The 12816-nt window shown below is 51.6% G+C and overlaps 1 protein-coding gene across 2 annotated transcripts in view; it reads left to right on the top strand.

Annotated features, from left to right (window-relative positions):
- The window catches only part of UNC5B (unc-5 netrin receptor B), a 93410-nt gene that overhangs the window by 59253 nt on the left and 21341 nt on the right, over positions 1-12816 (top strand). For both annotated transcript variants that reach the window (XM_004383259.1, XM_004383260.2), the window contains exon 2: positions 11441-11665. In XM_004383259.1, the coding sequence (XP_004383316.1) occupies positions 11441-11665 (225 nt within the window). The remainder of the gene's footprint in view (positions 1-11440; positions 11666-12816) is intronic.

The raw sequence follows: 12816 nt of genomic DNA, 5'->3' as shown, positions 1-12816 counted from the left end.
GCCAGGCAGCCCCTGTACCAGAGGCTGTACCCAGGGACGTTTTGACTTTTCCGAGAGAAAGGGGGACAACACTGGGTGTCTTTCTGCATAGTGCCAAACGTGCCAAGCCAGCCTGATGTCATTTCCCAAGCTGGCTCCAGGCACCAGCTCTGCATCCCACGCTCCTCCGATGACCCAGACACTGTGCCAGAAGCAGCTGGCCCAGCTGGCCCGTGCCCGTCTGACACGTGTGACCATGTTCCACGAGAGAGATGCCTGGTGCATTTTGCTTGTGGTCTGTCCTCACTCCACAGCCTTTAAAGGAAAACATAGGCCACAAAACTATATCTGGCGAGACTGTAAGTAATAAAGTACTTGTGCGTCTAAAAAAGTCAGAGAGGATTGACATCTCGTGTTAATTCTGGTAAACTGGGGTTGATTCTTATTTTCTTCTAAATTTTTTACAGTGCATGGGTATTTTTCTTTGTCATCAGAGGAGTCCAAAGAAAGTTTCTTCATTTGAAGGAAAAGGAGGGTTTTTTTCAATGAAGTCACTCCCTGGGCGTCTAGTGCCAGTTTCTTCCTGGCTTTAGACTCAGATGCTGTGTGACCTGGTGCCAGGCCACGCCTTCTCTGGTCTCCGTCCTGGAGGGCAGTGATTCAATGGTTTCTGAGGTTCAATCAAGAGACCCTGGGTGGTACAAACTGTTAATGCGCTCAGCTGCTAACCAAAAGGTTCAAGTCCACCCAGAGGCACCTTGGAAGAAAAGCCTGGCAACTATTTCCAAAAAAATCAGCAATTTAAAACCCTATGGAACACAGTTCTGCTCTGACACGCATGGAGTCGCCATGAGTCAGAGTCTACGCGAAGGTAAATGGTGTTTTGGAGGTTCCATCAGCTGGTAACAGCCTACAGGACGGGGTTCCCAAAGGGAACCAGGCCAGCCCAACCTGTGCCCACCTCCTCTGGCTGTTCCCCTCCTATCTCCACCTGCCACCTACTTCTAGAGGGACTGGGTTGCAATGCTGGAGAAAGTCCTGCATCCCCAGTGGGCCCAGGTATACAAGCAAATGAGATTTTCAGGCCCTTAAGGATAGCAGACCTGTCCAGAGATAGACAGCAAGCAATCAAACAAATACATCACGAATGTAATTCCAAAGAGAGGTTAGCACTGGCAGAAAACAAAAACAGGATGGTGTGGAGGTAGAGAGTAACAAATTTACATGGCGTGGTCAGGCAGGCCTCCCTAGGGAGGGGGCACTTAAACTGAGATCATAATGACAGCATTAGGATATCTGGGGACCTGGGGGTTGGGGGGAAGCATTCCAGGAGGAAACAGCAAAGGCCCTGAGGTGGGAATAAGCAAGGCATGTTCAAGAGACAGAAAAAAAGGTTAATTCGGACATAGTGAATAACGGGTGAGCGTCTTAAGTTTAGAATTCAGGGGGAGTTCAGACTTTATTCCATGTGCAAAGGGAAGCCTTTGGAGGGTGTAAGCAGGGGAGTGATTTATATTTTAACAGATTGCTCTGGCTGCTATGAGGAGAGTGGATTTGGGAGGGCAAGAGGGGAAGTAGGGAGACCAGCAAGGAGGGGTCCAGGCAGGAGGATATGGGGCTTGCAGCAGACAGGTTGTGGTGGAGGTGGGGGGCAGTCATGTGGCTGAGGCATGTTGGGAAGGTCTGTCCGGCAGCATCCAGGGCCTTCCAGCGTCATGGGCTGGCTGCGGGGGAGGGGAAAGAGGTACCAAGAGGCTGAGCAAGTGGGTGTATGGTGGAGTCTGAAATTGCAACTCAAACTGGCCCATCCCAACTCTGGATGGGGGAGACTTGGTCAAATAAAACAGCAGGGTGCTTGGGGGCTCTCAGGGCGCCCAGGGCAGATCTCGTGGCTCTGGGAGGGTGTGCGTGGGCCCGTTGGTGTGAGCGTGTGTGTGTGTGAGCGTGCGTGTGCGTGTGCGTGTGTGTGATGTCCTGGGGGCTGTGCCGGGCTGGCATCAGGCCCCTCCCAGCCTAGACTGGGTGATGTCATCTCTGTTTGGCTGGGGCATCTCCGAACAAGTCCAGGACTCAGGAGGGTCAGGCCCGCAGAGGAAGGGCGGCCAGGTGCTGGGGTTAGGTAGCTGAGACCCCTTCGCCTCCAGCAAGTTGGTGAACTCTCAAATGACTCCATTTGCTCATCTGCAAAATGGGCAAAAAAAAAGCTGCAAGCCTGCTGACCCCTCAGGAGCATTGTGGGCCAAAGGAGGCTTTGTGGTTTCATAGAAAGAGCTTTGGATTTCTTGGTAGCTGTGACCTTAAGCATATCCTTTCACTGCTCTAAGCCTCAGTTTCCTCATCTGTGAAATGGAACACCTACTTGGCAGAGTTGGTGTATTGATGATGATGTGTGTTATCACATTAAAAACATGCAGGTTTTTAATGACCAAATGCTCTCATGGTACAGTGGTTAAGCACTCAGCTGCTAACAGAAAGGTCAGTGGTTCAAACCACCAGCCGCTCCAGAGGAGAAAGATGGGGCAGTCTGCTTCCATGAAGATTACAGCCTTGGAAACCCTATGGGGCAGATTTACTCTGTCCTATAGGGTCGCTATGAGTTGATGGTAACGGGTTTGGATAAGTGAGAGTGGCTATGATCAAAGTGAGATAGATGAGATGGCTTTCAGGAAGAGGAACGGAAGAGGAAAAGGGAAGCCAAATGGCCTCCTCTTCAGAGCTGGGGCCTCCAAGCATAGTCACCCTCCCAGACCCGGGACTAAGAAGAAGAACCAAACATTAGCCTTAGGGAGACCCTGCCCCAGCTGAGGGGGCCCCGTGGCCTGAGGAAGGATCTGGAGGAGAGCCCAGGCCTGTGGTGTGGCATGCAGCCTTCCTAGGCCCTCTCGCAGATGCCACTGTGAGTCTAGGGGATGACCAGTGACCCAGTGACCATAATGTCCCTTCTTACTGTGTAGTGTGGCCCCCTATAAAATAGGGCCTGGGTTCCCTCCAAGGGGTCTGTGCCTGCCATGGGGCCTCCTCCCAGCAGCTATTCTGCCTGCCCCCAGGGTCTTTCCAGGGGAGAGATTTCATAGGACGCCCCCTTCAGGATGCAAGCTCCTGCCCCAGCTGGCCGTCTTGATGAGACAACTTCCTACGGCCACCACAGGAAGTGATGTCATGGGCATGGGCAGGTCTGTAGAGGGTATGGGAAAAGGGCTGGGCAAGGGGCCTCCTTTGTTAGGAATAACTTGGCGTCCCCCAAGCCCGCCAGCCCCCATTTGTCATCAGTAACAGCCATTGTAACTGCCTCTGAGGGGGCCCCAGCCTGAACCCCCAAGGCGCCAGGCGCCAGGGCCAGATGGAGGAAGGGCTTTGTGTCCAAGGAGGGGTCCTTCCATGTGGGGTTTGTGTGTTTTTAAAACATAATAATAAACGGGCTCCTCTCCCCCTACTCTCCCCACTCCCCACTGAGCACATCAGCTGAGTGGTGAATGGAAGAGATTTTCCATGCAGTGGGAGGTCAAGTCTGGCGAGAATTAGCCAGTGTCCAGGGACTAGAGAAAAGACTGTGATTGGTGATGATAAATGTCCCCAGCGTGGGGTGCTTCTCTCTCCCTCCCCTCCCGCCAGCCCTCCCTCCCCGCTCCAGTCTTGCCCCTCCATGTGGGCACCACCTCTCGCCAACCAGCCCTGGCAGCACACACCCTGCTCAGTTCAGACCCCCCCCACCCCACTGTGCCTGGCCTTGTCACCCACCTGCGGATAAAAGCCAGCAGTGGGGGTACTCAAGACCCTCCTACCAAACTCCTGCAGCCTCATGCTGAGCCTCTGCCCTGGGCAACCTGGCTGAGATGGATGGTAGTGAGTTCTCATCCCGGGCACGGCAATACAGAGCCCTGAACCTTTACCTACGGCCCTTCACCCTCTGGGCCCCGAATCAGAAACTGGGCTCTGGCTGTTCACTCGTTATGTGGTGTTACAGGAGTCATTTCTGCTCTCTGAGCTGCTAGAATGCAGGGCTGCAGGGCTGCAGGGCCTTCTGAGCATCGGCTTTGTGAGCCGGCTGGGGCTCAGACGTCAGCAGGCTGAGGAACGTGCCAGTGTGGGGCTTCAGGGCTCCCCACACACAGTTTAGCCCGGGAAAAAGTCCCTGCTCCATGCCAAGGGGCCAGAGTTCCTGCCAGGCCTCTCCCTGGGCACAGCACTGGCCAGTTAATAAAACGCCTTTACATCCATTTCTCATCTGACCTTCACAACAACACCTCCAGGTCGACAGGGCAGCATCAATTACCGCCTTTTTTACATATGGGGAAATTGAGGCCCTGAGAGGTCAAGCGGCCTTCCCAAGGTCTCATGGGGCAATGAGCCCTTCAACCAGGCCTGCTATGCACCCATCCAGCCTGGGCCCCAGCCTCAGGGTCACAGTAAGGGCAGCAAAACCTCTCTGGCTTCCCCTAGCAGCCAATCTCCCACCTGCCTTCTCTCGGGCAGCTCAGAACAGCTTATTTACATTGGTTCTGAAACCGCCACCTTCACCTCCGAGGCCCCTCATTTCTACTCCTGTTTATTCGAGGGTTATGGACTCTAGCATCTCTTAAACAAGCCTGTGGGCCCCAACTTCATCCCCACTGGGGTCTTTCCACCTGCCAAGCGGGAACCTGGGTATTGCCCAGGCTCCACCGTGGGAAGAAGCATCCAAACTGATAACATCCTGCTATGGGGTGGGGAGGAATCCCTGGCTGGCTGAAACGGTTATGTTTTTGGCTACTAACCAAAAGGCTGGTGGTTTGAGTCCACCCAGAGGCACCTCGGAAGAAAAATCAGCCACTGAAAACCCTATGGAACTCAGTTCTACTCTGACACATATGCGGTCACCATGAGTCGGAACCAACTCCGTGGCAACTGGGATTTTTTTGGTTGGTGGGGTGGAAGGGGCTCAGGCTTCTCGCTGGCCCTGCAAGCTCCTCTCCCCTCTCAGAGGACGGGAGGGGTGTGGTGTGCTCCCTGCTTTCCAGAAGCAGGCACCAAAATTGCTAAGGAGCCTTTGAGCTGCCTGACTCAAAATAAACTTCCCAGAAGTGGAGGTGCCCACAAACCCAGCCCTGCTAACCTCACCTCCCGACTTACAGCAGATTGTGAACAAAATGGAGCTTGTCCATAAGGAAGCCAGGATGGGCGAGAGGATACAAACTGTGTCTTGTGGAGGGTATTTGAAAGAAAGAAGGTCAGAGAGGGCAGGCGGCAGCCTCCAGAGACTGCAGAGCTGTCACAGGGAAGAGAAAGTGCATTTGTTTTGTGTTAGAATTATAGCAGTGACTGAAACCTCAGATAGCACATTTCAGCTGAAAGTAAGGAAGACGTTTCTTTTAGATCTGTCCAAAGGAGAACCTAGTTGAGAAGGGCAGTGGTGAGTTCCCCATCCCTGGAGGTATGTGAGTGAAGGCTGGATGAGTTGTTGGGGATACTGGATGAGAAGCCCTTTAAGTAACCTCCAACCTGCAATCTGTGTGTTCCGGATGAGATAACAGACTAGCTGATGAGAGACAGCATACAGGCAGGGAAAAGGGAAAAGTAAATGAGAAGTGAGGGTTTTAATGATGCCACAGGAGGTCCCATCCAGAGGTTCTAGGTGATGGGGGGTCATTTTGATCTCAGGCCTGGGGTGGATGGGCATGGGGCATGGTTGGGAGATCCCAGCAGCAAATGTTTCCTCTCTTCCTGCCCTAGGCTCCACCCACACTCTGCCTTAGGAACAAGGAGTGTGCTGGGTTTTTAAGGCAGGAATAGCAATGGCAAGAAAGGTGATCCCACGTTAGCCAAATTTACTTTGTGAAGAAAAAACTGTACCCAACACAACACTTTCATACATTACCAGATTCCCCATAAGGTGGGGCCTGAGAGATTGACTGAGCCAGCATCCTTATTTACACATGGGGATTAGAGTCCTGAGAGAGGGCCATGCAGCAGTGTCAGCCCCCAGCTGGGATGAAAAAAAACCCAGGACTCCTGACTTCAGTAGTTTTTCTTTTCCTGTTCTGCATTTGACTGTCTTTTGGTTATGTCTGTGCAGGAACTGTCCTGTTTCATACTTTTGTCTTGGGATACCTGGACCATTCTTGTGTAAGGCTTTATTTAAAGACGCATTGCATTTTTGCAACAATAGGCCCAAATGAATTCTACTATTAGAAAAAACACTTTCTATAGGAAATCTATGGAAATCCAGATCCAGTCTGCCAGAGGCAAGTTCTCCTTCCAGGAGAACCCATCTCAGCTATTTTATTCTCCTCTGTAATGATGGAGCCAGTAGGGAGAGCTGTATCAAAGCCAAGGAGCAGCAGAGAGACTTGGCTCAAAGCCCAACTTCCTCCAGCTGACCAGGTGATCCCAGTCAAGTTCCTCGATACCCCATGTCTTCACCTGCAAAACAGGAAGATAATCCCCATCTTGGAGGTTGTGAGGAGTAAATGAGATGAAATGCCTGAAGCACCTGGCACACAGTGGACATATAAGTGCCATTTCCCAGCTTAGCAGAGAGTTCAGAAGGCAGATTCAGGTATCAGACTACCTGGATTTGCTCCCTAGCTCTGCTACTTACTAGTTTTATAGCCCTGTGCAAACTACTTTACCTCTCTCTGTCTCGGTTTCCTCATTTGTAGAATAAGAACAATAATAGTACCCAACTCATAGGGCTGTGGTTCCCAAACTGTGTGCCAAGGCACCCCAGCATGTTGCAGCAAATTTATACAGGTGCTGCGAGATATTTTTTATTTTCAAGGGAAATGCAGCAATACTGGACGGCACTCAGATAACACACAAACTACTAGCTCAAGATAGCTCAGTTTCAACATTACTTTGTGCTATTTTCTTTAGATGACGCATGTCTTTGCAAAGCTGAGTTTTTGGCATTTACACGTACCATGAAACAATGTGGAGCAGTGCCCAACAGGTACACATATCCCATTAGTAAGTAATTATGGTCATTTAGGAATGAGATTACAATGTTTTTTCTTTTAACACATATTTACTTTTTTCAAATGGCTGGTCACTATGAGTTGCAATCGACTCAACGGCAGTGGCTTTGGACTTTTTTGGTCAGTAGGTTGTTAGGATATAAACACCCACTAAGTCGTTTAGACGTAACTACTTAATAAACAGAACCATTAGGTATTTGTTTTGGCCCTGGGGCACCGTGAAAAAATTACTGAGACACTGTTGTTATGTGCCATCAAGTCCATTCAAACTCATAGCGACCCTACAGTAGAACTGCCCCACAGGGTTTCCTAGGCTGTAATCTTTATGGGAGCAGATTGCCACATCTTTTCTCCTGCGGAGCTGCTGGTAGGTTCAAACCTGCGACCTCTTGGTTAGCTGCTGAGCACCTTAACCATCGTCCACCAGGGCCCCTTCACTAAGACACAAAGGACCAGAAACGTGTGGGAACCTCTGTCTCAAACAATTGTGGAGTTGCATGAGTTAGCATAAAACGCCCCTGAATGGTGCCTGCCAGAGTTAACACCAGGAACCCTGGGACTCCGTCATTCTTCTCTCTCCAAGCTGGCGCCCACAGGGCCTGGCTTAGCTGACCGTATCCAGGGACACCTGTCGAGCCTCCTTCCACCACAGGGCCTAAACCAGGGCCGAGGAGAAGCTGGGGAGTGTCCAAGTGGCTAGGGTAGGGGGCCCAACTCAGCTGCTGCACACTCCCTGGCACCCCCACACACTGATTTAATTCCCATTTATTGAGCACCTACTGCATGCCAGCCAGCTGAAGTCCGCCCCGTGGCCCCTCCAGGGAGGGGTCTCAGGTCTGCCTTCAATTCTTCCTCGTCTCCTGGTAGTCTCTGCATCCAGAATGCCGGGGGTGTGGGGACGCTGGCAAAGGGGCAACAGCGACATCGAGCCAACCAGGCCAGCCCCGACGGAGAGGCCCCGAACGGGCCGCGGGCACGTTCCTGCCCAGGCCTGCGGAGAAGAGGGGCGGGGCGCGAGGGCGGAGCTGCGGGGCTACCAGAAGCAAGCCCTGCTGCACTAATGGATGTCTAATGTTTGCTTTCCTCCGTCGCGTCTGCGCCTGTTCCATAAATGAGCCACATTAGGGTTATAAAACAGTCATAAATACAGCCGCCACTGCCGCAGAGTCAGGGCACCTTCACCTGGGGGGTGAGGGTAGCGCGGCTAGAAGGTCAGAGGGCGCATGCGTCTTGTACCTGGAGCGCCTGCGCACCTCCTCTCAGAGACACCACCCCCAGCAGGAAGACCTTTCCCTCCGTTTCACAGATGAGGTGCCTGAGGCCAGTGCCGGAGGGTGTCTGAGTCTAGAGCTGGATCTCGGCCTTACCGCCCTCTGGGCTGAGACGGAGAAGATACGAGTGGTGAGGAGGTAGGCATGGAACTTGGCCAGCCTTCTGCTGCCCAGTTGCCCTCCAGGCCCCACCTTTCTGTCCCCAGAGTTGCCCGGTGTGGCGAAGAGGCTACAGTGCCATCTCATAGTGGGCACAGTGACCAGCTCTCAGGCCACTGGTAGACCAATGCCCAACTCTCTGGGTTGGGATCAAGTCCTCACCAACTCCCCAAGCTCCTAGACGCTAGGGGCCTGCTGAGAACATGTCTACATGTTTGGCTACAGAGAACGTGTCTCCCTGACTGGCAGGGCAGGGGATGTGGGGAGCCCCAGCCTGACCTCAGGAATCCTCAGTGCTCTTCCAGACTTGGCTGCCCAATCACCAGGTGGCCTTGGACAAGTCACTTGCCCTAACTGGTTGGTCTTCAGCTTTGAAACGAGAAGGTCAGTCCAGCCCTGCTGGCCCTCTGATGAGAAAGCCCCTGTAAACTGGAGTCACAGCCAGGATCATGTGCTATTAAGATTCTCAGGTGTGGGAACACCCAGAATATCATGGAGCGACTTGTGACAGGCTACTTGTGTGGAGTCCTGGGCAACATCCCAAACTCTGAACTCTATTCCTTGGGTTCAAATCTTGGCTTGGCCTCTTGCTAAGTGTGTGACCTTGGGCAAGTTGCTTAACCTCTCTGAGCCTCAGTGTCCCTATCTATAAAATGAGGGCAGTAATATATTTTATAGGATTGTTGCAAGAATTAGGTAAGTTAACTAAGTATTGAGAACACAACACCTAATTTTAGATAAGCATTGGTTGTTTTATTTTGATGCAGCAAAATGTACCTACGATGCGCCTGGCTCTATTCTAGAGACCCCTGCATGTTTATCTCACACAGTCCTCGAAAAGGGTCAGAGAGAGGGGAAAAGTGGCTACTTCCTGCCTTCTTCCAAGGAGAAGCTTCTAGGCTTGGAGAAAAGGGCTCTCAGAGTTAAGGGTCCCACAGCTGTGCAGGATGGAGCTGGATCCACACCCCATCTTGCTGGCTTTCCCTTGGCTTCCCCAAGTGGCTCTCCACCACCCGGAGCCCAGGGCTGGTGAGGACCAGGCTTGGTCTCAGTACTCCCAGCATCCAAGTCTCAGCAGGGGCTCCTGGTCAGCAAAGAGAAAACCTGGTATGCAACTCAGGCATATTAGACATGTTTGTTCATTCTGCTCTTGGAAAACTGAGCTCTCTTGGCCCCTCTGCCCATAGGGACACTTCCAAGGGCCAAGCGTGCCCCACTGTGGCTCCTGACCAGGGGAATAGTGCAAGATCCCAGCTGCCACGTAGGACTCCTGGGACGCCAGCGTTGCTTGAGGTTCTGGGGCATGGAGGTGGTGATAGGAGGCGGTGACAGGGCCGAGGCGGGCGGGAAGGGCTGGGCCAGCATCCTCACCCCCGCAGCTTAATTCCTGCTTTCCTCTGGCGCAGTTAGCAGAGGAGGGTGAACCCCCCACCGTTTGTCCCTGGCTGCCCAATAGTTTGGCTTTGGAAGGTCAGTTTTCCTAAGTGGATTGTGCAGCCTGGCCTGGCCTGGTTTCCCTCCCGTTGGCACTGATGGGGCTGACCCTCTCCCTTCCTGTTTGTCTCACCTCCTCAGGGGTGTTCTTTCCAGGGAGGCATGCAGACCCTGGTTTCCATTTGACCCCCTGATGGGGTGTCAAAAATTTGAAAACAGACATCTTACTGTGATTTCAAAGGATTTCTGTGTCCCAGAAGCTCAAAATTAAGAGGAAAAGCCTGACCCAAACTGCAAAACTATTGACCTGTTTTTTTTTACCAGGAAATGCTAACTACTTAACAGCATTGTCAATTTGCCTTTTCCGGTTCAGAAAGGGTAGTCAATAACAAACTCGTTACCTCGTGATTTAATGAAAAAGACTTTGTACTTCTTTAATTTTTATTTCTAGAGGTCTTATAGGTATAAATATGTAAAAGGCCAAATTTTCCAGAGATACTTTTTTAATGCTAACTCGATAACCTTTGAGTACTTTGTCACCATGGAAACTTAAATACTGTATTTGTTGTTGTTATTAGTTGCCATTAAGTAGATTTCAACTCATGGCGACCCCCTGCGTGCAGAGTAGAAGTGCTCCATAGGATTTTTTTGGTTGTGACCTTTCAGAAGCAGATCACCAGGATTGCCTTCTGAGGAGCTCTGGGTGGGTTTGAACCACCAGCCTTTCAGCTAGTAGTCCATTGCTTAGCCATTTGCGCCACCTGGGGACTCCACTATCCAGTTTAAGTTTGTGTAAAATTTTCAGTCGTCAGAAGCATTTTATTTTTTCCTTCTTGCAGGGGGTCGCACATTCCCCTAATTTGCAAATCCTAGAGCAATCAAATATTGTGTTATTGTTTTGAGCTAATTCAGAGGTTTATTTTTTAACAATTGTAACTAGCTTACTGTGAGCCACTTGTTTTTAGAAACAAAATGATCTCCCTGCATGCTTACAGATTAACTGCTCAAAAATAAACCCTATGTATTCATTTTTTTGGGTTTTGATTATTTTTAACAGGGGGGAGGGGGAGGGGATGGCCTCAGGGCGGAGCCTCCCTGTGTTCCCAGCCTGTGAAGTTTCCTCACGTCTGGTGCGGAGGGTGTGGATTTGGCTAAGGTGGGAAGAGGCACCCTGTCTGTCCGCCTGGCTGGCTGGGGCTGCAAAGGGCAGCCGTGGCGGCTTCGGGGCAGAGCTGGCCTGGTTTGAATTCTGTCCTCAGCCCAGTTTCTAGCCCACCACACACCTCGGCATCACCGTGGGAAACTAGAGCAAGTCCGGGCAGGGGCAGGCAGGACCAGGACAGGGGACTTTGGGGAGGACCAAGGGGGGTGGTGTCCTTGCTCTGATAAATGGCCTCACCTCTCTGGGCTGACCTAACATTTCCATCTGTGAAGAAATAGAAACTCATGGCATCATAGAGCTGGGACTAGCTCCTCAAGCCCTCTCCCAGCCTCTTAAATGCGGGGCAGGAGGAGGGCTGAAGCCTGGGAGTGCCAGGCCTCACCAGGTTGCAGAGAACATCACTGCAGGCCTGCCCTGCACCCCCTGCACCCCCTCTGCAGTGGGCCCCCTGCCGGCCCTCACAGAGCCCTTATCTCCCGCAGGTGCTGATTCTGGCAGCGAGGTGCTCCCAGAGTCCTTCCCGTCGGTGCCGGCCGAGCCACTGCCCCACTTCCTTCAGGAGCCACAGGATGCCTACATTGTGAAGAACAAGCCCGTGGAGCTGCGCTGCCGCGCCTTCCCAGCCACACAGATCTACTTCAAGTGCAATGGCGAGTGGGTCAGCCAGAACGACCACGTCATGCAGGAAGGCCTGGATGAGGCCACTGGTGAGCCCACCCACTCAACCAGGCACCTAGACTCCTGGCACTCTGTGCCCCAGATCCAGGAGGGGGGGCAGAGGGGACACCGGGTCCTAGGCCACAGGGTCCATGTGTGACTTCCCACAGCCATGGTGCCCCTCTGGCCTCAGTTTCCCCTCTGGGGTTTGCCCTGGATCAGTATTTCCAGCCTGACTCTAGGTGACCATGTGGCACTGCAGTAAAGAACACAGAATCCTTTGCTGAGTGATCGTTCCCTTTTCCACTTTCTTTCAATCCCTCTGCTTACAGTCCGGTCCTAGGATTCTTTAACCCTCTCAATACCTGCTCATCTCCCTGTTTAACAAAGAGTAACAGGCCTCTGCCTCACTGCCCAGGCGCCCAATGGCACCTGGTGTCCCCTAACCAGAATTCAGTGCTATTGTTATTTTTATAGTTCCCTTCTGTTTGTGGAAAGTGAAACTGTTTTCCATTCACAATAGTGATATGACATTTCCTTTATAAAAATAGTTTTAGGTTAAAAAAAAAACAAAACAGATAAATAATATTGAGTAAGTGCTGGTACAGGTGGTGCTGAGATATAGCTCAAATCCTGAGGGAGAGCGGATAGAGACTGGAACTTGGGAAACAGGATGGGGGCTTGTCTTAGTTACCTAGTGGAGCTATAACAGAAATACCACAAGTGGATGGCTTGAACAAACAGAAATTTATTTTCTCACAGTTTAGGAGGCCACAGGTCCTGATTCAGGGTGCCAACTCTAGAGGAAGGCTTTCTTTCTCTGTCAGCTCTGGGGGAAGGTCCTGGTCTCTTCTGAGCTTCTGCTCCTGGGCGATCTTCATGTGGCTTGGCATCTCTTTCCCCATCTCTGCTCTGCTTGCTTGTTTAATCTCTTTTATATCTCAAAAGAGATTAACTCAAGATAAACTCTACGCTAATCCCGTCTCATTAACATAACAAAGACACCCATTCCCAAATGGGATTGTAACCACAGACATAAACCAAAAAACCAAACCCACTGCCCTCGAGTCAATTCTGACTTATAGCAATGCTTCAGGACAGAGTAGAACTGCCCCATAGGGTTTCCAAGGAGCGGCTGATGGATTTGAACTGCCAGCCTTTTGGTTAGCAGCCGTAGCTTTTAACCACTGTGCCACCAGGG

The sequence above is a fragment of the Trichechus manatus genome, unplaced genomic scaffold, assembly GCF_000243295.1.
Source record: "Trichechus manatus latirostris isolate Lorelei unplaced genomic scaffold, TriManLat1.0 scaffold00106, whole genome shotgun sequence".
Lineage (NCBI taxonomy): Eukaryota > Metazoa > Chordata > Mammalia > Sirenia > Trichechidae > Trichechus > Trichechus manatus.
The sequence above is the reverse complement of the archived record's forward strand: the minus strand, read 5'-3'. Positions and strand labels throughout refer to the sequence as shown.